Source organism: Marmota flaviventris, chromosome 3 (assembly GCF_047511675.1).
Source record: "Marmota flaviventris isolate mMarFla1 chromosome 3, mMarFla1.hap1, whole genome shotgun sequence".
Lineage (NCBI taxonomy): Eukaryota > Metazoa > Chordata > Mammalia > Rodentia > Sciuridae > Marmota > Marmota flaviventris.
The window spans coordinates 101,622,064-101,646,633 of NC_092500.1; the positions used below are offsets into that span (position 1 = coordinate 101,622,064).

Here is a 24,570-nt window from a genome sequence, read left to right on the forward strand (position 1 = left end):
AGTCATAGCTAAGAACAAATGCTTCACATAATTTGCACTCTTCCCTTTCTCATTTCAGCAATTTAAAAAATCTGTTTAAGAAAAAGAAAGCATTAAATGTACTATTTATCAGTGAACATTCTTTTGAATATAGGAAGTGGTCTCTGGGTGGGGTAGTTATGCATTGAATAAGACAGTGATACAGGAAAATCGGTTTTTAGGCATTCAGCAACTCCAGCTTCTGGACGTTGATAACTTATGTCTATTGACCAGTCATCTACCTAAGGAGGCCTGTTGCTGCTGAAAACTTGCCACTATGAGTCTGATATTTGTGCATCTGTTAAATTCAGATGCACTGGATGAGAACCACTGAGAATAGATTATAAAATATTAGCTCATGGGTTTAGATTTTAAAATCAGACATGGCTTCTCATCTTGCTGTTGTTCATAAACTTGCAACCCTACTGTTTCCAGGCCGGCTCCTGGGCCTTGAAACAGCCTTGGTGAAGCTCTGGCCTCCTTGACAGAGGAGCTCCTTACTCCTTTGTGTTACTGCTAATCTTACACATGCCATTTGGGGAGCTTTTTTTTTTTATGATTCTGCATTTATTTTGTATGCATCTGTTTGTCACGCAAAGCCATATTCTTCAAGAGAAAATGATTGTATTTTATTCATCTATAGCACACTGTCAGGCACAATAGGCTCTCGATAAGTGTTTTTTGAACTGGATTGAGTAAATGTCTCAATGTTAGGTGGAGCAGTGGCCATAAATGAGGTTGAGACAAATGATCCTTATGGTCCTATTGCAGAAGTAGTTTTATTATGCATGAAATTCCTGGGCCTTCTTAGATACCCTCGTTAACTGTTCCAGGTAGTCCATTAATGGACTCATGCCCAACCACCTTCCTGGCTCAGATAAGGACGGTGATTCAGATCACCACATGGAAGAGACATGGAAGTAACTTAGGGAGACTATGTGGAACACAAAAAAGTTAAAAATAAAGTAAGAAAGATAAAGAAAGAGTCATAAAGGAGAAAGACATCATTGAACCAGGATCTGGGATGGAGGGTATGTAAAACTAGGAGAGATGCAGACCCAATCAGATGGGTCCTTTTGGGTGGAAGATGGCCGCTGTCTGCCAAGAGAAGGCTTATGACCCAGGGAGGAAAGAAAAGGGGCTTTCCGTGGACCTGGGCAATGAACAAAATCCTAGAGATGGATTGCAGAGATCTCAGTCAGGTCCATGGGGATGATTGCTATGACTGAATGTTTGCTCTAAGCTTCTTGATAGCTCAGAAAGGGAAGGTAAGCTGTCATCATCTGATAGAAGGGAGCACACTAGCTCCTGGGGGAGAAAAAAACAAACCCTTTCTCTCTGGAAAACCCAGACTAGTTCTGTATATGGCTGTGCCTAGAAAGACTATGTGACTTCAGCTAATCATTTGACTGTCCTGTGCCTCAATTTCTTTAGCTGCATGAAAGGGTAGAATTCATGGATCTCTGATATCCCTTGGGATTCTAATAGTCTCTGCTCAGACAGAATCTAGAATCCCTCTGGATTGAGATTTAGACACTGGCTCCAAAGAGTGGGGAAACATGAGGTATTTTCTCCCTGGCTTGCCAACTCTCCAGTTTTAAGGCATTCAGGACCAACAAATGCCCATCACTGTGTCTGTGCTGCCCAAGTAGGCACTGAAACTCCAGCCGTCAGCACCAAGGCTACGCTGGCTGCTTCCCCAGCTAGAGTTGTCTCTTGCAGTATGCAGACTGCAGCAGCTGCTCCAGCATCCACACACCCCACCGCCAATTCCCATGTAATCCCAGGGTGCCTGCTTTCAGTGCTGGAACCTTCTAGGCTTGAGGCTACCGCACAGAGGGAGCTGTGCTCTAATAAGGAGCAACTCCTCTCATGAGCCCTACCCCAGGAAACAGTTGCAAGTGGCAGAGTTGCAGGGAGTGGCTAAATGAGGGGGTTTGGCCTCAGGAGAACCCCTCACTTGACACATTGCTCTTCTGTGAACTGTATCTTGCAAATTGAGTTGAGAGGATGGGTTAGCATCTGTCCAGTGTTCTTTCATTTCCCCCAGCTTCCTGTTCTAACAAACTGCTGCCTGCCTTCCAGCACTCTCTCCCTTTGTTAGGAAAACTAGCTCTGACCTATCTTTGATCTGATAAACTCATTCACACTGGGGTGTGAGGAATTCACACAGCTTTGGACCCTACCTTGAATAGTGTAGAGAATCTGCGGGAGAAGGAAATCTAGTGGCAACTGAAGGGCATTTCTACGAGGCAGTGTGTAATGAAGGGTCCCTCCCATCAGCCCCACACATCTACCTACCTACCTGTGCACATACACACAGAGACACATCCTGGGAAAACCAGTTGTATTGCTGGGCGAAGATGTGGCCATCCTCACTCACTGGTTGCTCGAGGTGCGGTCAGACCTGATCTAAACAGGACATAGGTAAAGTTCCCTTTGCAGCCTCCTCTCTTGTCTGACACTCAAGGCACCTGTTTTGTTGTCATTGCTTTTGGTTTTGTTTGTTTTTGCAGTACTGGGAATTGAACCCAGGGTGCTTTACCACTGAGCTACATACCCCCAGCCATTTTTTAATTTTTATTTTTAAGTCAAGGCAGGGTCTTACTAAGTTGTCCAGCCCAGACTCAAACTTGCAATCCTCCTATATTGGCCTCATGAATAGCTGGGATTACAGGCATGTGCCACCACACCCAGCTAGGCACCTGTTGAATTTGCCCCCAGTCGAAGGCTCTTGCGTGAAGTCAATTTAGTTCTCCTTCCCTTTTCCCATCAGGGCTTTATTCCCAACAGCGTTTCCTAGGCTGATAAACAAAGCAATATGGCTAGTCCATTAATGGACTGAGGCCCAACCACCTCCAAGTAGCAAATTTCTGCTTTAACAGGAATCTCTGGAAATGATGCCCTGTCCCAAGTGGAGTGGGACTTAAGAAATTCAGGTGACACTACAGAAATGTCCAGAGACAGTGAGTCAGAGATCCCTCACATCACACTCTTAGGAACCAAGCCCCCATTGTGTTGGTGGACGTGTTTTTATTAACTGAAAGTTTGCAGTGACTCAGGGGTATCCCCGGGAAAGGAAGGTGCTAGAACAAAATTGATCAAAACGGAAGCCGGGAAGGAGTGGGAGGGGAGAGGAGAATTATTGGCAGGGAAGGAGGAGGCGAGGAGCAAAACAAAATAAAAGCAGGGGATGGAGATTGCTCACTGACTAAAATCATTTTCTGTACCCAGCCATGATCTACTCATCCACTGGAATTGAAATTTTATTCCAATGTGTTGTGGGAATTATCTGTGGCTCTCAGTAGCACTCTTTGATGTCAGCTGTTGCCAGAAAGTTTCAAGACCTTTAAGTGAAAGAAGGATCAGAAGATCAGGAAGCAGGAGAGTGAGGAATACATCCTGAGCCAGGCTGCTTTCCCTGGAGCACAGAGGTAGCTCCACAAGACAGGATAGAACTTTCACTGGTTAGCAAGAGGTCTGCTTTTGTGAGCTGACGATTGGGCATGAAAAATGTATTTTGTTTTGTTTTTCCTACAACTAAACTAGCAAGCAGGCTTTTTTTGGTCATATTTGAAATGGCAGATTGTGAAAAGGGCTATTTTAATACCAATTTTTCTATCAAGGAAGTCGTATAACTAGGTGGGTGGCAATACATGTTTTCATATGAGACCTTATTTCAAAGTTGATCACTTAGTAATGCAAGCATGTCTCTGCAAATGTGGAGGACACACCGTATTATGGTTTGGGTATGAGGTGCCCCCCAAAAAGCTCTGGTGTTGATGGAGGAATATTCAGAGGGAAAATGATTAGATTATGAGAGCTCTAATCAGTCCATCCTACTTGGAATGGACGAACTGGGTGATTAACTGTAGGCATGCGGGACTTGACTGGAGGAGATGGGGTCATGGAGGTGTGCCCTGGCAGGGTTCATCTTCCCTGCTGCTTCATCTCTTTCCCTCACCCCACTCTCTCTGCTCCCCAGCTGTCATGAGCTGAGCAGCTATCCTCCGCCATGGGATTCTACCTCATCTTGGACCCAAGGAATAGAATTACTTGATGATAGACTGAGATCTCTGAATCTGTGAGCCCAAAATATACTTTTCCTCATGTAAGTTGTTCTTGTCAGGTTTTTCAGTTACCGTGATGCAAAGCTGACTGATGCATAGTGGTATTACCTCTTTGTTTTTTCTGGTTGCTGCTATGAAAATTCACCAGGGAACTGACGCTCTATCAACCATTTCCATTAAGCCGGTTGCTTGTGTTTGTCAGCCTTCTGTCGCGGTGCAAAATGCCTGAAAAAAACCAACTTAATAAAAGAAAAGGTTTATTTTAGCTCATGGTTTCAGAGGTTTCAGTCCATGTCACTTGGCCCTATTGCTTTGGGCCTGTGGCAGCACAATACATCATGGTGTGAGCATATGGCAGAGGAGGATTGCTCATCTCTGGGCAGCTGGAAAGTGAAAGAGAAAGAGGAAGAGACCTGTATCCCAATATCCCCTTCAAGGACACGCCTCCAGTGACCTAACCTTTTTCCACTAGCCCCACCTCTTATTAAAGTTTCTACCACCTCCCAATAGCACCACAGGCTGTCAGAGAAGCCTTTGACACATAGGTATTCGGGGAGCACTTCTAAAACATACCAATGCCTAAAGACTGCCAGTAATCTTATTTTGAAGCTTCTGCCATTGATTTGGGGAGAACTTTACAAAACTCAGTTTCTGTCTGGGGAGTGGTGGTCATTCATTCTTTGCTCTCCTGCTCCTGATACTCCTACACAAGAGGTACTAAGGGAGTCTGGGCATTTCTGCTCTGTGTTCCTCCAGTTCTGTCCTGCTACTCCTTCATATACCTCATGACTGGAGTGGGGCCTTTTTCCAGGGTAGAGAATATACATTCCCACTAACCACCTCTCCTACCTCTCTGCTCTTTTCAGAATGGGTTGAATGGCTTGCATCTGGCCTCTAAAGAAGGTCATGTGAAAATGGTGGTTGAACTTCTGCACAAAGAAATCATTCTAGAAACGACAACCAAGGTATGTCTCATGGGGAGTGGGGGCACTTGTCATAAAAAATTCAAGTCTCTTGGTCTCTTAATATAGTCCCAAACTGTCTTAGAAACTAGCCCTTCATGAAACAATCCTAAATGCACTTCTGAATTTGTCTTATCCTGATCACTTTCCAGTTCTCTGAGTTCACCTGAAAACACAGGACCCTGTTTCCAGAAAGATTCAGTGGGCCTTTACTTTTTTTATGATGCTGGGAATCAGATTGAATCTAGATGCATGCTAAGCATGTGCTCTACCACTGAGCTACACCCTCAGCCCCCCAGATAAGTTTTGTTTCTTATATACAGGCATCTTGTTTATTAAGCAGGATATAGACAGTATTTGAAAAACCAAAACTAAACTAAAAAAAAAAAAAAATCTCCTTTTACTGGCTCAAGTACCATCTGCTCAATTCCCCTTTCTCTTCTCTCCCTACTTTCTCATGTTTTATGCTTGAGTTTTCTCCCCAGCTCATTTCCCATTTGTTATTTATTAGATGGGCTCTCATACACAGCCTCAGTTTCTGCTCTGTGCAGCACACATTTTGCTGCCTCTCAAGCAGAGAACACAGAAGAACAATATGTAGAGAACAGATATAATTTATGGGTATGACGTGAACTACCAAAATATTATGAAAGTAGAATCAGATCTCAAGGTAAAATTCTGTAATTTTCATGTCATCTTCCCAATGTGAAAGGATCTCTCTGATAAAATAAACTGAGTTGCTCTTTCTGACTATATATGGGTATTTTTTTGGTAACCTCAGGACAAGTGGCAATTGTCTCCACCCTGCTCTTAAAAGTATGAAGGGATGTAATTATTATTATTTTTATTTATTTGTTTGTTTGTTTGATGCTCTCACATACCTGGCTGCAAGCAGTGTACCATCTGACCAGCTCTGTGTGGGCCGGGGCAGCCGCTCTTCCCTGGCATTTCCCCAAGAGCTGTGAAAACATTATGCTTCAGCACTTTTGCTCTTTCCAAATTCCCCCCTTTGATTGTTATTTTGCAATGAACACTTGGTATGTCTCTTTTATTTATAGAAATTTTATGAGCCAGCATGGTTTTGGAATGCCATGCAGAGGGAGGAGGAAAAAAAATGGTAAAACTCAAACCGTGGGCTAAGGAAGACTCGTAACAGATTGAGGAATTGTAATGGATCTCCCAAGCCTGAGAAAGATTTAAAAAAAAAATAAGCAAGAAGCCAAAACCAATCTAGACTCCTAAGCTATGCTTAGAAATTCAAAAGCATAAAGCAAATGCACTGCTTCCCCACCCTCCCATCTCCACCTCTTAGAGGCCAGAGCTCAGCACCTTAGCTATTAATGAACCGAGAAAGCTTTCATCTCCACGGACAAAAGCCTTCTCCCTCACTGTGTTTCTGTCTCTCCGTCCACTTGAATTCACTCAGCACTGTTTCAACCATCCTCCCCTCTATGAGCTCTATGCGTCCCTGAAAATGGAGAAATTAGATATTTGTGGATCAAAATAGAACTAAATAATTTTTCCTGCGCCTTCACGGTCATATTCTTTCATGCTGAGGGAGAATGTAGAGGATGGCAACCTCCTTCCTCCTGCCTCCCACAGCCCAGGGCCAGAGGCCTTCTTGAGTGTGTGTGTGTGTGTGTGTGTGTGTGTGCGTGTGTGCAGATGGGATGGAAGGGGTCCCATTTCCCAGGAACTTCCCTTTGGTGTTATTCCTTATCAACGCTGCCCTCCGCCCACACGGCATGAACCAAGACCCACAGCCAGGTTCCACAGCTGATTAGCTTCTCTTCCTCGTGGGTAGAAAGAAAGTTCTGCTACCCTCAGATTTCAGGCAGGAAAGAGCAGATGGAAAGAAACATTTGAGGTCTGCCTCTTCAGGACAGAGAACCTGAGTCTCAGTAACCTCTGTGTTTCTACCCTGCCTGGCCCAGAGCCTGACACATGGGTTCTCAGTAATGAAGGGATACAACATACGTCCTTCTTCACGGGAGGCAGGGATGCTCCACTTGGAGCTCTGAGTCCTGGTTTCTAGAAAAGTTCCTGGTGCCAGCAGCCCTGTTTCATTTAGTACAGCAAATGAAAAGGACCCAAGTGCCAAAACCTTTAACATAACCTCCTTGGACTTCTATGAAAAATTATTAATTAGCATCTATACATTCGCTTCTGGCATTTATTCCCTGCTGGATCCTGGAGAAAGAATCCTTCTGCTTATCAAATGGGACTTTGGGAGGCAACAAACAAACAAAAAATCTCCTGCCTGATGCAAACTTTGATCTTAAATAAAGCACAAGAAATGGAGATCTGAACTTCCAGCTCCCAGGTCCCCACAGGGGACCTACCTGGGGACACTTGGACAACAGTGGTTATGTGTCTGTGGAGCTGGGTCCTGAGCTGCTCAAGCCCACCTCAGTGAGGAAGCTTTGCCTGCAGGTGACAGGTGGCTGCAGTGCAAGGACTGGGTTTGAAGTCCTGGTTCTCATCAGTTCTTATTTTCAGAAGTGGATTAGTACATGATTATGGAGTTTAGTTTAAAAACTTTATGCAGTCGTCCCTCAGTATCCAGATTCCAGGACTCCCACAGACACCAAAAAATCTATGGAGGCTCAAGTCTCTGACATGGAATGGTATAGTATTTGCCCATAACCTAAGCACATCCTCGCACAGACTTCACATCTCCTCTGTAATACCTAATACAATGTAAATGCTAGGTAAGGAGTTGTTATACTGTATTGTATAGGGAATAATGACAAGAAAAGTCTGCACATATTCGGTACAAATGCATTTTTTCCCTAATATTTTCAATGTAAGGTTGGTGGAATCTGTGGCTACAGAACCGGGGATACAAAGGGCCAGATGAACTGTAAAAAAATAGGTTGTTTATCATTTCTGCTACTTAAGTATCACAGAGACAGATAGGTCTGGCTGTAGTCCTGCTTTCTCCACTTGACTTGACAGACATGCTGACTGGAGCCTGTCCCCCAGAATGTCCCTGAACAGGGGTGCCAGTGCATGACATGCAGAGGATCCCTTGGGGAGACATTGGTAGCTTTTGGGCCCAAGACTCCTGGGAGTCAGGAGGAACCTGGCAGAAGGGTTGGCCGGCCAGGGAACCTCAGCATGCTAGACACAGATGGACACAGCTGGTCCTGCACTTCCTCTGTGAACCGTGGTTCAGTATCCAGGATAGCCACAGACCAGAAAACCTGAACGTTAAACTCACATCCTGGCAACCTGCCTCGTTTCCTTCTGCTACTGGTTCTTATCTTTTAAGAGGTTTAAGACACTTGTATGCCTTATTTTATCTTAGGGTTTTTTCTTTTTGGCTTTCCCTCCTCTCTTGTTTGGTGAGAACTTTGTCATTAAGTTTTACTTAATAATATCTTAAATATTCTCTTTGCATTTTCCTTTGCCAGATTTTATTCTACGAAGGCACCCCCCCATTTATTTTCATATTTTTCTTTTCTTCCCTACATACACTATAGAGTGCATTTTACCCTTTCCTTTTTTTTTTTTTAATATTTTCTTATGTTCTTATCCTCTCATCACCTTTGTCCCCTTCAGACCAGCTTTTGGTTTGTGGGTGTCCCTTTAACAGCATTGAGGGTATCAAGCCAGGGAATCTGCTGCCTCCCTTTCTCCAGAGCTCCCAGACGTAGTGGAAGCACACCACACAGGCCAGTTTGCTTGCGGATCTCATGGTGTGTGTGCCAAGGGGCACTGTCAGCCAGTGACAAGGCGCTGTGCCTGTGTGCAGCAAGATTAGCTGTTGAGAAGTTACATTGTGTGTGTGTGTGTACTGTCAGCATAATTTTTTATTAAAAAAATGCAAGAAGAATTTTTCTCCTGGTGTCTACAATACTATTTTAAGATATATGTCAGGCCAAGCACACACATGTGCATTTTCTACCTCTTTTGACCCAAGAGAAGGCCACTAGACCTCAGCACTCGTGTTTAGCTACCTATGATAGTCATTTATGCAAGTCCAGTGCAAACCCTACTCTGTCCCTCCCTCCGTGCATTTCAGAAAGGAAACACAGCTCTGCACATCGCTGCCCTCGCAGGTCAGGATGAGGTGGTCCGGGAGCTGGTCAACTATGGCGCCAATGTCAATGCTCAGTCACAGGTAATGGCTTTCTCTAGTCCCAGATCACTCCTCTTTTCTATTACACAGTGGACACATAAGCTATTGCATCAAGAGAATACATACATACACACACACACACACACACACACACACACACATTGTAGCCGAGCCTAGATTTATTAGCAACTTGTATCCAAGCAGGGATGCGTGCATTCTTTATTATTTTTTTCATGATTAGACTACATATTCTAAGCATTGCAGGCCCATCACTATCCAGTAAACCAACTGATTAATAATATTTAGTCATGGTTCATTTAGGGAGAGAAACTGTGTGTGGAGGGGGAAGGGGATGAGGCTTGGGGGTTAACAAGGAAAGGAGTAGAAATGGAAGGGGTACATGTGATCCAGTGGGGCAGACTGACAGTGGTGAGGGGCAAGACCCAAACTTCCTGGAGAGTCATCCCCACCTTGCGGCCTTTGGTAATAACTCATTATGCTGTTTCAAAGAGACAGTGAGTCTTCACAGACGGGGGGTATCTCCCTGGGGGATGTGTGAAAATGAGATGAAGAGAGAGCTGTCCTCTCTTTTCGAGGGTTTTCTGCCTGCGTCTGCCTCTCTCCTCATTGCAGGTGAGTTCTAATGGCCTCTTCTTTTGGCTTGCAGAAAGGCTTTACTCCCCTGTACATGGCAGCACAAGAAAATCATTTGGAAGTGGTAAAGTTTTTACTGGAAAATGGAGCTAATCAGAATGTAGCCACAGAAGTAAGTACTTTGGGAAAACGCCCTCATCACCAGAGTGCCCTGGGCATATGATATGGGATCTTCCTGGGATGGGTCCTGACTGTATCTGAGATCTCAACTGACATAGAGTGTCACTGAGTGTTCCTGACCTTCATGTCACTTCATGTCACACCTGAGTGTCCCGAGGTTCTTCAAGGGAGTAAGAGACAAAGTCATGGGTCTTGAGCAATGCCCAGACGTAGATGAAAGAAATGACATCAGACTTGAAGATGTCATCCTGCTGATATCCAACGCTGAGGGCTAGTGGGTGGGGCTGGTGTGTGAATGTCTGATTGACGAGTCTGCCTACCCGAGAAAGGCTCTTGTCATGAACCCATGGTACACCCTTGAACAAGTCACTTTAGCTCTGATCCTGAGGTTAGTAGTTGGATTAACTGGAGCCGAGGCTGTTCTTGACTCTTGACTCAATGACTTTGCCGTATCCTGCCTCAGCACTTCACGGGATCCTGTTCCCCTCAGTATGCAGCCAAAGGAATCAATATTAGTAATTCACATTAAATGCTCAGGGCCTGCCTTGGTTTCTAGCATATGGTAGGTATTCAGTAATATTCTGCCATGTTCAAGGCATGATTCTGGCACGGATGGATGGGCTGAGAGGGAGGGTAGGTAAAGAATCAAAAGCAGTAAAATGTCTCATAGCACACAGTGAGGCTAGAAACAAATGATAAAGGAAAATTAAGTAAATGCTTAAAAATGATTACCACAGGCCCTGTGAGGCTGCAGAGCAAGGAAGTGGTACAAGAAAATCTTTAGGGAGGAGATAGGTGGCATTTAAAAGCTAAGCTTGGAGGATAAAGAGAGCTTTGAAAAGCAGCACATCAGAGGAAGGTCATTTCAGGCTGGGACCCATCAGGAACAAAAGCCCTGAGGCAAGAGTATGTGTCCCATCTTGAGGACAGCAAGTGTCCAATAGTCAGTGTTTTACTCAGCTTTTTTGTTGCTGTAACTAAAAGACCTGACAAGAACAATTAGAGGAGAAGAAGTTTGTTTGGGGCTCACACTTTCAGAGAGATCTCAGTCCACACATAGCCAGTTCCATTGCTGAGGGCCCAGATGAGGCAGAACACGATGGCAGAAAAGTGTGGAGGAAGAAAGCAGCTCAGGACGTGGCAATCTGGAAGCAGAGAGAGCTGTGTTCACGAGGGACAAAATATAAACCCCAAAGACACACTCCCAGTGACCCACCTCCTCCAGCCACACTCTACCTGCCTATAGTTGCCACCCAGCTAATCCATACCAGTGAATTAAACCATTGATTGTGTTTCACCTCTCATAACCTAATTGTTTCACCTCTGAATGTTTTTGCATCGTCTCACATGTAAGCTTTCGAAGGACATCACGTATCCAAACCATAACAGTCGGAGTAAATCCATCTTTCCTCTCCTCTGGCCAGGATGGCTTCACTCCTCTAGCCGTGGCTCTGCAGCAGGGCCATGAGAATGTGGTGGCACACCTCATCAACTATGGGACGAAAGGGAAAGTGCGCCTCCCGGCCCTGCACATCGCAGCCCGCAACGATGACACACGGACAGCTGCGGTGCTTCTGCAGAATGACCCCAACCCAGATGTCCTTTCCAAGGTGAGGGTGGCCAGGAGGAGCACCCGGGGGACACCAGGCCACAACCATGGAGGCCTATGTGATAGAGTCACCACAAACACCCAACCATTTCCCAAGAATGAGCCAGGCCCTAGACGGACCACCTGTCACACTGGGCACCAGCTCCACAGTGCCATCAGGTTCCCAGTAACAACACAGACAGGAGCCAGTAGACAGCTCCGCTTTAGGTGCCCCCCTACCCCATGAATACAGAGAAAAATGTTCTTAGCAGGGAGCAGGGAACGTTCAGGTGGGGTGGGATGAGTCTCCATCCAGAGTGAAGCGGGGTCCAGGAGTGGCATTCTGGGCTTTTCTTCCCCCCCTTTTTTTTTACCCCAGCTGCCCCCTGCTAGAGGGAGGAGGTGTCCCAGTCTTGGGGGGCTGGAGTGTGGAAAGAGGGGTTTCCCCAGGGGCCTCATTTGTTAATCAGTCATCTACACTGTTGGATCCACTGTCTGAACATTTAGACTCTGTTTTCTTTCAGTGGGAGTGGATTTGGGCTGAATTGTTCACATGGCCCCCTCACCCCACTCCACTCTAACCCATGGCCACTGGGTTTTGTCTCCAAAACAGCTGACAAGGGATAGATGTGTCTGAGGTTATAAGACAGGGTGGCAACAATGGACCCACCAAGGGGCCAGAGGTCTGCCTTTGGTCAAGCAAATGAGTCATCAGACTATTTTAGGAAGCTGAAACTATCCCTAGAATTAAGATCAAGGACCCCCATAACACTTGCCATCCATGAATTAAAATCTCCTCCTAAGTAATCTTTCCGATGAGTGGCCCTACAGAGTTTGAGGCAATCCTAGTCTATGGCTTGTCCATGGGCACAAAGCAGAGACTGGTCACTCAGGTGCCTGTTTTTTTAATACAACAAGCTACAGGATGTCCCTTGACCCATTCTGCGATGCGACCATCCATCAAAATCTGCTTCATGTATTAGGTCCTCTGGATCTACCAACTTTTCCCGGATCCCCAGACTGATTCTTGGTTAGAGATGCCAGGTTTTCTCTCCTCTCTTGGGAAGACACATGACAGGTTTTCTACCCCTCTGTTGTACCCCAGACGGGATTTACCCCCCTCCACATCGCAGCTCACTACGAGAACCTCAATGTGGCCCAGTTACTCCTCAACAGGGGAGCCAGTGTCAACTTCACGCCACAGGTAACCTATCTTCTGCATGGCTGTCTGGGAGTCTGGGGGTTTCTAGAATCTGGGTGTCCCTGCCTCTTGCCCTGACACCATGGAATTCATCCATGCTGCAGAAATGCCTAGGGGTGAAACAGCAGTGTCTATCAAGACCCCTTGCTTGCTGACAGGTTCCTAAACAGCCATCCCTCATTTTCTGCCTGTTTTGTCTTGAGAAACTCTAAACCACATTTGGTCATTCTTAACATGGGAAACATAGAGGCAGGGGCCAGTTTTCAAATAGTCAGCTTGCTTTCTGTCTGTTAGGGTGACTCTGGGGGACATGGCTTGGCCAACAACAGTGTAAATAGGTCCTCTCAGGTTTTAAAACCTTTCTTCAGTGAGAAATGCCCTAACAGTAGGTTTAAAATGGCTACAGTGCTGTAGCAGTTGCAGGGCTGGGGCGCTGGGGAGCGGGGTGCACCCAGCCACATTCAAGAGGATGCCTATTCCTGACTGTACCCTGCTTCTTCCCCTCCAGAACGGTATCACACCACTGCACATCGCCTCCCGCAGGGGGAACGTGATCATGGTGCGACTCCTGCTAGACCGGGGAGCCCAGATAGAAACAAGGACCAAGGTGGGTGCCAGCAACCTTCATGGCCAGGTCAGGGGAGGGGGGTCTGCCCTCGAGAGCCTCACCTGGAGAGGTAAGCTCCTGGTGACCCCGTTAGTGACACACCACTCGCCTCCCAGGGCATCTTGCCATGTCTGCCTGGTGCAGCGGGAGAAGATCATAAGCTGGAGTCAAACTAGCCCCAAAGGAAACATCAGCACTTCTGCAGCTGAGAACAATGCTGCAGGCAGTCTTCTCTCCAAATGGCCTCTGATGGGTGCCTTTTGGGCTTTCTGTTTTTCACTCTGTCTTTTAAAGGATGAATTGACACCTCTCCACTGTGCAGCTCGAAATGGGCACGTGCGAATCTCAGAGATCCTGTTGGACCACGGGGCACCCATCCAAGCCAAAACCAAGGTGTGTACCTCCTTCCTGTTGGGGGAATCTTCCAGGCAGGGATCCAGATCAGACAGACCTGGGATCAAATCCCATTTCTGTAAAAGAGAGATGTCAATACAACTGAATGCAATAGTGTGTGTGACATTTATTGCAACACCTGTCACATAGGAAGTTCTAATTATTCTGGATCAAGGATTGAAAACATTTTATCTAAAGGACCAGGTAGTAAATATTTAGGCTTTACAGGCTTCAGTCTCTGTTGCAATGATTAAACTGCCAATGGAATGAAAAAGTAAACATGGGCAAACTAGTGGCCATGTTCCAACAAAACTTTGTTTACAAAGCTAGGTAAATCTGCAGGCCAGATCTGGCCCACAGACTCTAAATCAATCCCTATCTCTTTGATCCTAGCTCCAGAAGCAATAGAAACTAAGACTTTTAGAAGTCTTCAGAGCCTAGGGCAAATGGGAGTGAAGTTTTAAAAAGAAAATGAAACTGTCCTTCTCAAGCTCCATTAGAGGCCAGAGCAAAGGTCCATCTCTAGTTTCTAATGTGAGGACTTGAGTCTTCCAGGAGGGAAGTTCTGCCTCTACCTCCTCCAGGCCTTCTGCCCTGTTCCTTGGGGTGAATTTAGAAGATGTGTCAAAGTAGAAAACCAGGCCCCTACTCAACCACTGAAGTGCATTTGTCAGGAGCCAGGAACAGAAGGATCCAGATCCAGTTCTACTTTGTCACTTTATTCACTGAAAACCACATTAATTAAGGACCACTAAGTATGATACACACATTTATTTGGCACTGTGAGGCATTTAAGAAACATTAGAGCTGGGTGCCATGGTGCAGCCTGTCGTTGTTTGAGGCAGGAGGACTGCAAGTTTAAGGCCAACCTGAGCAACTTGTTGAGACCCTCTCAAAATAAAATTTAGAATAAGACTGGGATATAGCTCAGTGGTAGAATGCTTGCCTAGCAGGTGCAAGGCCCTGAATTCCAACCCAGTGTATGTAAAGAAAGGAAGGAGGGAGGAAGAGAAAGAAGCATTAGATAGAGCCACTGATCTTAAGATGCTTGTAAGGAGAAGTAATACACACATCTGAAAAGTTAACCATGATTTGACAAATATGAGAATAAGGTCTAAGTGAATGGCACAGATCAGGAAAGCCCACAGGGGTCCAGGGTGGTCAGGGAAGGGTTTGTGGAAAAGGTGGGCCTAACTGGTAATGGCTTGGAGTATTTGGGTGGAAAGGAGAATGTAGCTGGAGGCCAGCAGGAGCAGGGAGGCCTGATTGAACCAAGCTCACTCAGGACTCACTTCAAAGCATCACATAGGCCAGAAAAGGGAAGTGATGTTGGTATCATTGTCCTGAATTTCCGTGTTCCATTCCCAGAAAGCCTTGCAATTGTTTGTGTTGTTTTCTTTACCCAGAATGGCTTGTCCCCAATTCACATGGCGGCTCAGGGAGACCACCTCGACTGTGTCCGACTTCTATTGCAATACAATGCAGAGATAGACGACATCACCCTGGACCACCTGACCCCACTCCATGTCGCAGCCCACTGTGGCCATCACAGGGTGGCCAAGGTCCTTTTGGATAAAGGAGCCAAACCAAACTCCAGAGCCCTGGTGAGTGGGCAGCTATTAAAGAAGGTGCTGGAGGGGACAAGGACAGAGGGAGGTAGAACCAGAGCCTGACCTGGGCAGGACCAGAGCAGGTGCCTTGAGAGGATCCTAAGATTCAGGGCCTGTGCAGTGTGGGTGGCTGCTAAAGCCTGGGAGACAAGTGCACTTGGTGTGTGCTCATCCTTCACTCCTGCACTCAGTTAGCACAGCCCCTGTAGCGGGCTGTGGTCCAGGGTGGGTTTGTGCCCAGGAGTCCTGACTCCAGAAGCAGCATTCATGGTGTACACATGGGTTGAGGAACCACTTCAGCTCCAACCAAGCCCAGGCTGAAGAACAATGAAGTCTCAGAGACTGCCGGGCTTTCCCAGCAATGGCAGCAGTGGCCTGAGCTGAGTAATCTTCTTCTGCAGAGGAGCTTAACATGACACTGCTACAGGCATGAGTTTAGGCCTAAAGCAGATTCCTCCTGTGGCCATGGTTTTTCTCTCTCCTCCCTAGGTCAAGGGTTCCCAGGTTGGTCCAGGAAACTAGTGGGGCTATAACCCATTATCTCCTTCTGCCTCCTGTCCATTCCCAGAGGAGGAGAACTGAGTGGGGCAAGGCATCTTTCAAGGGCAGCAGAGGATGGCTCATTCATTCATTTGAAAATGCTTTCATTAAGCATTGACCTCAGCCATGCACTGGGGTACTGGAGGCTTCTCAATCTTGGACTATTGACATTTGGAGTTGATGTTTGTGGTTCTGAGCATTGTAGGATGATCAGCATCATCCCTGGCCTCAACCCATTAGGTAGCAACAGCTCTCCTCCCCTAGTTATGAAAATCAAAAGTGTCCCCAGAGCCGGGCGTGGTTGGCGCACTGTAATCTCAGTGGCTCAGGAGGCTGAGGCAGGAGGATCGGGAGTTCAAAGCCAGCCTCAGCAAAAGCAAGGCACTAAGCAACTCAGTGAGACCCTGTCTCTAAATAAAATACAAAAATAGGGCTGAGGATGTTGCTCAGTGGTTGAGTGCCCCTGAGTTCAATCCCCAGTACCAAAAAAAAAAAAAAAAAAGTGTCTCTGGACATGGCCACATGTAGAGAAAGAGTGAAAACCCCTCTCCTCTTCCCACCCCTTCCCCTAGTTTGAGAACCACTGCCCTAAGGGGATAAAGCACTAAAAGGACAGGCAGACAAAAATGAAAGTCCCTGCCCTGTGGAACTTGCTTTCCAGTGTATCAATCACACTTAAAAACAAAAATCCATTGCTCTCATACTGATCCATGGTTTCAGGGCAGAAGGAACATGATTTGCTTCCCCCAAAGTACTCTTTATCATCAGTTTACCCTTAAGGGGACGTTACACAAGGCTCTTTTAGTGCATCCAGAAATACAATGGAATTTTTTAAAAGATTTCTAAACAACACGTTTAGGAGCATGTTTGATGTATAAACTGAGGGCCTTGTTATCTCTTTCACGATTCACACTAAGATTAATCAATTCATGTGCTTTTATTCATTGTTCTGTGGGCACCCACTGGTGGGCTGGGGTGGGTGTGCAGTCCTGCATGCACTCCTTGGCTAGTGTGTAAGCTCCTGATGTCTGTCTCCCTTTGTGTGGGGCTGCAGAATGGCTTTACCCCCTTACACATCGCCTGCAAGAAGAACCACATCCGTGTTATGGAGCTGCTGCTCAAGACAGGAGCCTCCATTGATGCGGTCACCGAGGTAGGAGAGACTCTGCAGATGGGCCCTGGTTCTGCCCTGATCTTCCTCCACTAGCCCTCTCTGGGAGTTGATTGTTCTTTGTGGCTGTGGCTGCAGGATTGTGTGTGTGTGTGTGCAAGACCTGTTCAAAGGAATGAACCAGGGGTGACTGAGATGAGCGGGCTTGTGCCAAGTCTCAGGGAGCTTTCCAAGATCTGAAGCAATATTTCAAGCTATAAAAGTGGGCAGAACTTTCCCTCCAGTGATTTTGTTCCTCTGGCCATTGTCCTGAAAGTAAACCCACCTCATTTAACTCCCTCTTCTTGGAAAACCGTTCATGGAGGACCTAGCTGTAAGAACACATTAGATGCCATCTGGTTCTCTCTTCTTTGCGGGGAAGACAACCACTCAGCTCTCTCCACTCTTGTCTGTCCTAGTCTGGCCTGACACCTCTCCACGTGGCTTCCTTCATGGGGCACCTTCCCATAGTGAAGAACCTCCTGCAGCGAGGGGCATCACCCAATGTCTCCAACGTGGTAAGACCTTGGCCACAGCAAGACTTGTTGCTCTGGGTGGAGGGCTCTGAGGGGAACTTTGTGTGCACTACTGAAGTCTCTGCTCTGGGCCTGGAGGTGAAATTCTCAGGGTAGCGAAGGCTTCAGATATGGGAGAACCTTCCTGTCTCTTGATGCTCTCTCAATTAAATTTGCCCCACATCTGTAAATCTACAGGATTTTATTTTGGATAATATTTTGGAACTTCTGTGTAGTCTGGAAATCATTTATATTTTTAAATATTCATTAGCTCTGGGGTTTATTTTTAAGAATACCTAGAGTGCACGTGCACCCACATGCACATGCGCGCGCGCGCATACACACACACACACACACACACACACACACACACATACACCAACAGGCCAAAGAGTCTTTTGCTGGGGCAACTCCTCTTGGATAACACCCCATCAAGCTACACCAGACTGGCACTTGGGAGCTCTGTGTGTGTCCTTTTGCAAACCCAGCATGTATTAACAGTTCTATAATTTTGTTATTTTACAGAAAGTAGAAACTCCATTGCACATGGCAGCCAGAGCAGGGCACACAGAAGTGGCCAAATACCTGCTCCAGAATAAAGCCAAAGTCAATGCTAAGGCCAAGGTGAGTTCCAGAGGCGGGAAGGGAAGGATCCTGGGGTGGAGGCAGCTCAAGCACAATAAGGGGAATCCATCCTCATTAGAGGCCAGGCAGCAGTGTTTTTGGCTCAGTGATCACTTGTCATTCCCATTTAGGTCACACGAAAAGCTCTGATTCTGCTTTGCAGGGCTTTTGAGAAGGCCAGAGATATTTTTTGTGTTAAAGCTGTTACTCTAGAATAATGAAAGTCTGAGGAATGTGGCTGGCCAGCAGTGTTTATTGGGCTAGTGGTTTAAAGAGGAAAGCAGCTTTTTAAACATAGTGCCATCAGTGAAAATCAGCCAAGAATCACTAGATGTAAAAGTGGAGGATTTCCAGAGCACATGGATGCACACCTGTAATCCCAACAGCTCTGGAGGCTGAGGCAGGAGGATCTCAAGTTCAAGGTCAGCCTGGGCAACTTAGTGAGGCCCTGTCTCAAAATAAAAACTAAAAAGGACTGGGGATGTAGCTCAGTGATAGAGCACCCCTGGATTCAATCCCCAGTACCACAAAAATACGTATATCAAATTAACTAATTAAAAACAAAAATGGAGAATTTCCCCTTGTTGTATGCACATTTTTGAAATGTTGGGTGAGTGACCAATAAGGATAGCTGCTGATTCTGCAAGTCGATGGGCAAAGATCCTGCTTTCCTACCCATAGATGGTTGAAGATGCCCCTTAGCGTTAGGACCTGAGATTTGTGTCTGGGCCATAACTTGGGATGAGCCCAGTGACAGAAAGACCTTGTCTGTGGAGCCCTACACCATAGCCATAAACAGGAAGTTGGGCAGGGGTGGGACAAGACTACGTCCTTCCCTTTTAGCAATTTAACTCTCCCATGACCCCTGGTGTAGAGAAACTGAAAGTAAAGTTCAAACAGAAAGATGAGCATATCCGCTTGGAAAGGTCTGGGGAGATGGTAATAACAAGTTTATTGAGTGTTTATTATATACCCAACACTACATGAGGCCCTTTCTGTACATTATCTGTCAATATTATCATTCTCATTTTACAGATGGGAGGGCTGAGCCTTTCGACAATTAAGTGGAAATAACAACTTACTTGAAGAGTTATAAAGTTAAATAAGATAGAACATATCATTTTCTATGACTCAAAGGCTTGACTCAAATTCCAGCTCTTTATCCGCTTCGCTGTGTCCCTGAGAAAATCATTTAACCTTTCGGGGCCTTACCTTTCTTGTTTGTAAAATGAAATGTTGGGTTTGATAATGTTAACATTTCCCAATCTTTGTTTTCCCTTTGGGGTTCAGGATGACCAGACCCCACTTCACTGTGCAGCTCGCATCGGCCACACAAACATGGTGAAGCTCCTCTTAGAAAATAATGCCAACCCCAACCTGGCCACCACTGCCGGGCACACGCCCCTGCACACTGCGGCCCGAGAGGGCCATGTGGATACAGCCCTGGCCCTTCTGGAAAAGGAGGCATCCCAGGCCTGCATGACCAAGGTACAGCCCTTCTTCTCTTGTTCTTAAAAAGTGACAGGCACCTGTAGTCCCAAATCCTAGGAAAGCTAGGGCAGGAGGACCACTTGTGCCCAGTTCACGTTCAAGGCCAGCCTGGGCAAGAACTTGTCACAAAAGGAAAAAAAGAAAAAGAAAAGAAAAGCCATAAATAACAGACTGGGGCTCCAAGGGGATTCCTGCCTGATGGTCTTTGAAGTTTTAATGACAATGTAGGCAGCTGGAAGGGTGGACACCCATAGGACTGGCCACCATCTGTGAGCCTGGTGTGTTGTTGTACTTTCCCAGAAAGGGCAGTGAGCCATTCTCTTTTTCATTCACTATTCATCCATTTATCACAGACCAATTATTTCTCAGGCACCTGCTCTAACCCATGACAGGGAGATTTTGGAGATTCAAGAAGGAATAAGGGGCTTGGGATATAGCTCAGTTGGTAGAGTGCTGGCTTACCTAGCACTCACAAGGCCCTGGGTTCAATACCCAGCACCACCAAAAAAAAAAAAAAAAAAAAGAAGAAGAAGAAGAAGAAGGAATAAGTCCCTTTCTTCTCCCAGGGAGTGAGCATATAATGACAATATCAGGCATGGGAGGAATGCAGAGGTGCCTGGTGGAGGAAGCTTGGGTTCCTGAGGTCTTGGCATCTCAAAGGGATCAAAACTTGGGGTGCTGGGAAGCCTCCATTGCTGTGGGCCCTTTCTCCCAGGAGAATGGCTCTGGCTTCCTGTGGTCCTGACAGCCTGTGTTTCTCCTCAGAAAGGATTTACCCCTCTCCACGTGGCGGCTAAGTACGGGAAGGTGAGGGTGGCAGAGCTGCTGCTGGAAAGAGACGCACACCCCAACGCTGCCGGGAAGGTGAGTTTGTCCGTCTCCTTCTGGGGTCAAAGGAAACAAAACACGACAAACTTCACTACTTGTGGATTCCATCTCTTACCTGTTTTGCCCACGCTTTGGGCAGCCATCTAGGGAGAATGGCCTTTGAAAAGAGTGATCTTTCTGTGAAAGGCCTAGTAATGTTAGAAGGTCAGAAGGCCTTCTCTGAGCAAGGGTGATTTCACTGCTCTGCATCCCCTGCTGCCTCCACAGGGATAGTACTTGGCCCTGGGTCCTGCTGGGTATGTCCCCTAGTGACTCCTAGTCAAGATTGACTGGGAACACGTTTATTTATTTATTTTTAACAGTAACTTTATTTTCTTAATTAATTAATTTTGTGGTGGGGTACTAGGGATAGAACTCAGAGGCACTCACCACTGAGCCACATCCCCAGCCCTATTTTGTATTTTACTTAGAGACAGGGTCTCACTGAGTTGCTTAGCACCTCACCATTGCTGAGGCTGGCTTGGAACTTTCGATCCTCCTGCCTCAGCCTCCTGAGCCACTGGGATTATAGGTGTGTGCCACTGCACCCAGCTATTTTTAAAATTTATTTTGCAGTGCTGGGGATCAAACCCAGGGCCTCATGCATGCTGGACAGATCCTCCACCACCGAGCTACACCCACAGCCCATCCTTCAATAAAATTTTAACCAGATTATTACAGATTTTATAAATTTTTAAGCAGATTTTACCTGTTTAAAATAAGTGCTGTGAATCTCATAAAGGGCTCCCAAGTGGAAAACCCACTGGAGTGAAGCTGTTCTCATTTCTCTGTTTTGTCCCTTTGCAGAATGGCTTGACTCCCCTACATGTGGCCGTTCATCACAATAACCTGGAGATCGTCAAGCTACTGCTGCCCCGGGGTGGCTCCCCACACAGTCCTGCCTGGGTAAGATGCCTCCCTGGGCAGACCAGGAGTGCCCAGCCGTGGGCGCCGAGTCTACAGCCCACAGAGGGTTGTTGTGAACGCCACCCAAGGGGTCTGGTGTTTTGCTTTTATTTTTTACCTCAGACACCTCACCCCACTTTCACATATGTTACCTGCAATATAATTGCCACTATTTGGAGACCAGGAATGAGGTGGGAAGCAGCGACACTCCTCCGCAACAGGCTCCCTGGCAGAGATGGAATTGGCTTTACACACCAAATGTATGCCCCAAGCAGCCGCCTGCCAGCTGAATTTTGTAAACTGGCTATCAAAGATCAGCTTGGATAAGGATCTCTGGGGAGCCATAAGCCTTGTTCTCAGAGATCCCTACTCAGTGGGACTGTGGGATGGCCCAGGAGTCCAATTTCCCACCTGCTCTCCACGTGCTCTGATGCTGGGGCAAGATGCTGACACTTGGAGAAACATCCAAGGCTGCTGGGGGCACTTTCTGGAACCTTGAAGGAAGAAGCCTTTTCTGAGTGAATGATCACCCCAAAATTTATTTCTCTCATGAGTTCAGACATTTAGATTGTGGCATTCTTTTAAGTATAATATATATGATGTGGAATATATATAATGTGGAATATATATAATGTGGACCCTCAGGGAAGCAGAGTCAAAGGAACTTTGTAGGGCCAGCATGGGGGAGGAGGTAACACAAGGACATAGCCACAGCAAGGAAGGAGCATTTTGCGGGGATGCCCCCACCCTGTGGAAAGGTGAGGGCTATGTGGGGTTTGTGTCTATGAGGGCCAGGACTCTGAGGGCTGGTGGCAGGGAAAGGAGAGGGACAGGACTAGGCATACAAGAGACACATGCAGTCTCTGTGCCCAGAAGTTCGTAATCTGACAGGGCAGCCCAAAGCATGAGAAACACCATCAGATGACAATTTATGGCAGAGCTGTCATGTGGAGGGAGTGTCAGAGCTGCCTGGGAGGGAGCCACAGGATGGTCCCTGTGTGATTCCAGCTGACACCTGCAGACTTTGGAGCCTCAGTGGCCCAGGCAGGAGAAAAATCAGTGCAAGGCTTCAGTTGTTTTCCCCTGCTCAGCACGGATGCTTATCTTAACCTTACAGCATCCCTTTCCTGCAGACACAGCATCTCCCAGATGCCCTGTCTCCTCAGGCTTCTGTCCCTGCTATTGTCATAGTGAACCTCACGTTACTGTGCAGAGGGAGCTCGCGGCCCCTGCTGAGATGTCGACTTACTCCTGCTTCTAAAAATAAAAAGCTGGACTCCCCTCCTCCTCCTCCTCCTCACTCTCCTACTTATATAAAAGGAACTGGAGCCAGGTTCATGATATTTAAAGAGAGCTAAATGCAAGTGCAAACGCTGTACAGATGGGTTTTGTTTCCATGGCAAAAAATAGTTTCCAAAGTAGTCTGGCAATTTTGTAGAATTTCACATGCAAATCCCTCTGCACCCAAACCAAACTCTCCCCTTCCTAATTTGATGCTAATGTTGCAACATTCAGGCAGAGCCCTCTCACGCATTCAGTCCTCCAGATGAGCTCATTTCCTTAGGAAAGAAGAGTCTTTGCCTGGCACACATCCCTCCCTAACTGCTCCCCGACTCGCTAGCCTAATTGCCTCTTGTCCTTGTCACCTGTAGAAGGTCATCATTACCTGGTTTGTCATCATTAGTCCTGGTTTTGAGGAAGTTCCATTGGAATAGCCCATGTTCAGAAATCGTCAGTGGCTCTTGTATCATCTCTATGATACAAGGTGACCTAGCAGCCCTAGACATCTCCAGAGCAAGCTCTCCTTTGGCCAGGAGAGGGCGCTGTTGCCAACACGGACACCCACAGTTGCCTAAGTGGTCTGGAACTCCTGGTGATGTGTCCATGAACGTACTTCAAATTCTGTCAGTGACTTTCCTTTGTACTTTAAGAGAAATCCTAATAATCCTTACTTTCTTATAGCAAATGCCTTCTCTGGGCCAGCACTAGCAGAGGGTGCATCTCATCTGATGGTGTCTGCCCTGCTGGGGAGGAAACATTCTACAGTGGTCTCAGAGAAGATGATCTGTAATTGGAGATGGCTCCATGTCTCAGGATTGACCACTGAGCCACATCTCTTTTTTGCTCTCTTTTGATACAGAACAAAAAAAAAAAATCATTCTGCTTAATTAATTTTATTACAATCAAAATGCTGATCTTGTTTTATGAACACAACCCCCAAAGAACAATGTCATGTTTTCTCATAATGGAATCCAATTAAAAAGGAGAAATACTAGAAAGAATTATCTTACATAATTTTGCCAAGAGAATGATTTTTAATTCAATTTAATTTGGGAAGTAAATTACAAATTTTTAATTTCCCCAATGAAAGCCACTTTACAGACCAACCTAGCTATCCTTTTCCATGTCCCCATTACTATATAACTGGGATTTTACTCTGTTGGTCAGCTCCTTCTATTCCCTTCCCTTTTCCTCACCAGTGATCCTGAAAGAGTGAAAAATGTTGGTTGCCACAAGAAAACGGTGGCTGGCAGAGGGGAATGCAGTCCTCAAGAACAGCTAGGGGAGGCCGGCCAAGGTGGGAGGAAGCTCCTTGAAAAAATAGCAGGTACCCACCTGCCCTGGGAAAAGAAGTCCTTGGGCCTGGCATCCCTCTTTGCCATGAGTGCTTGAGGGTCTTGCTACTCAAGTGTGATCCCTGGAAAGGCAACATCGACATCATCTGAGAGCATTATTACCTTCCTACACCTTCTTAATTACAATCTACATTTGAACAAGGTCTCAAGTGATTCGCATGCATATCTGAGTTCAATTCTGTCATTTTATTATTTGGCGTTAGATAAAGCACTCACCCCTCAGGGGATTGGCTTCTTTATCTGCAATATAGGATAGCAATAAAAATACCTGCATTTAGTACCTTGCATGGTGTGGGTGAAGCTCAAAAGAGATAATGGAGGGAAAAGTGGTTTCTAAAAAAACGATGCCCAGGAGCCAATCTATAGGCTGTCAACGATCCGCAGTTGGATAAGAGGTTTGCTCCAGATGTAAACCCATGCACTGCTTCCTTCATGGAGAAAGTTTCATTAAAAAAAAAAAAAATAGCAGAATGAATAGAAGACAATGGCATAATTGACTTACTCACCCAAACTCCTTTGTCTCGCCTTGTACTT

At 46.3% G+C, this 24,570-nt stretch overlaps 1 protein-coding gene across 1 annotated transcript in view; it reads left to right on the plus strand.

Moving 5' to 3' along the window:
- The window catches only part of Ank1 (ankyrin 1), a 123,184-nt gene that overhangs the window by 48,050 nt on the left and 50,564 nt on the right, over positions 1 to 24,570 (plus strand). Inside the window, exons 3-16 of the mRNA XM_071610181.1 lie at positions 4,955 to 5,053; positions 9,078 to 9,176; positions 9,802 to 9,900; positions 11,333 to 11,518; positions 12,602 to 12,700; positions 13,206 to 13,304; positions 13,599 to 13,697; positions 15,104 to 15,301; positions 16,902 to 17,000; positions 17,417 to 17,515; positions 18,038 to 18,136; positions 19,427 to 19,624; positions 20,393 to 20,491; positions 21,302 to 21,400. Of these exons, the coding sequence (XP_071466282.1) occupies positions 4,955 to 5,053; positions 9,078 to 9,176; positions 9,802 to 9,900; positions 11,333 to 11,518; positions 12,602 to 12,700; positions 13,206 to 13,304; positions 13,599 to 13,697; positions 15,104 to 15,301; positions 16,902 to 17,000; positions 17,417 to 17,515; positions 18,038 to 18,136; positions 19,427 to 19,624; positions 20,393 to 20,491; positions 21,302 to 21,400 (1,671 nt within the window). The remainder of the gene's footprint in view (positions 1 to 4,954; positions 5,054 to 9,077; positions 9,177 to 9,801; positions 9,901 to 11,332; positions 11,519 to 12,601; positions 12,701 to 13,205; positions 13,305 to 13,598; positions 13,698 to 15,103; positions 15,302 to 16,901; positions 17,001 to 17,416; positions 17,516 to 18,037; positions 18,137 to 19,426; positions 19,625 to 20,392; positions 20,492 to 21,301; positions 21,401 to 24,570) is intronic.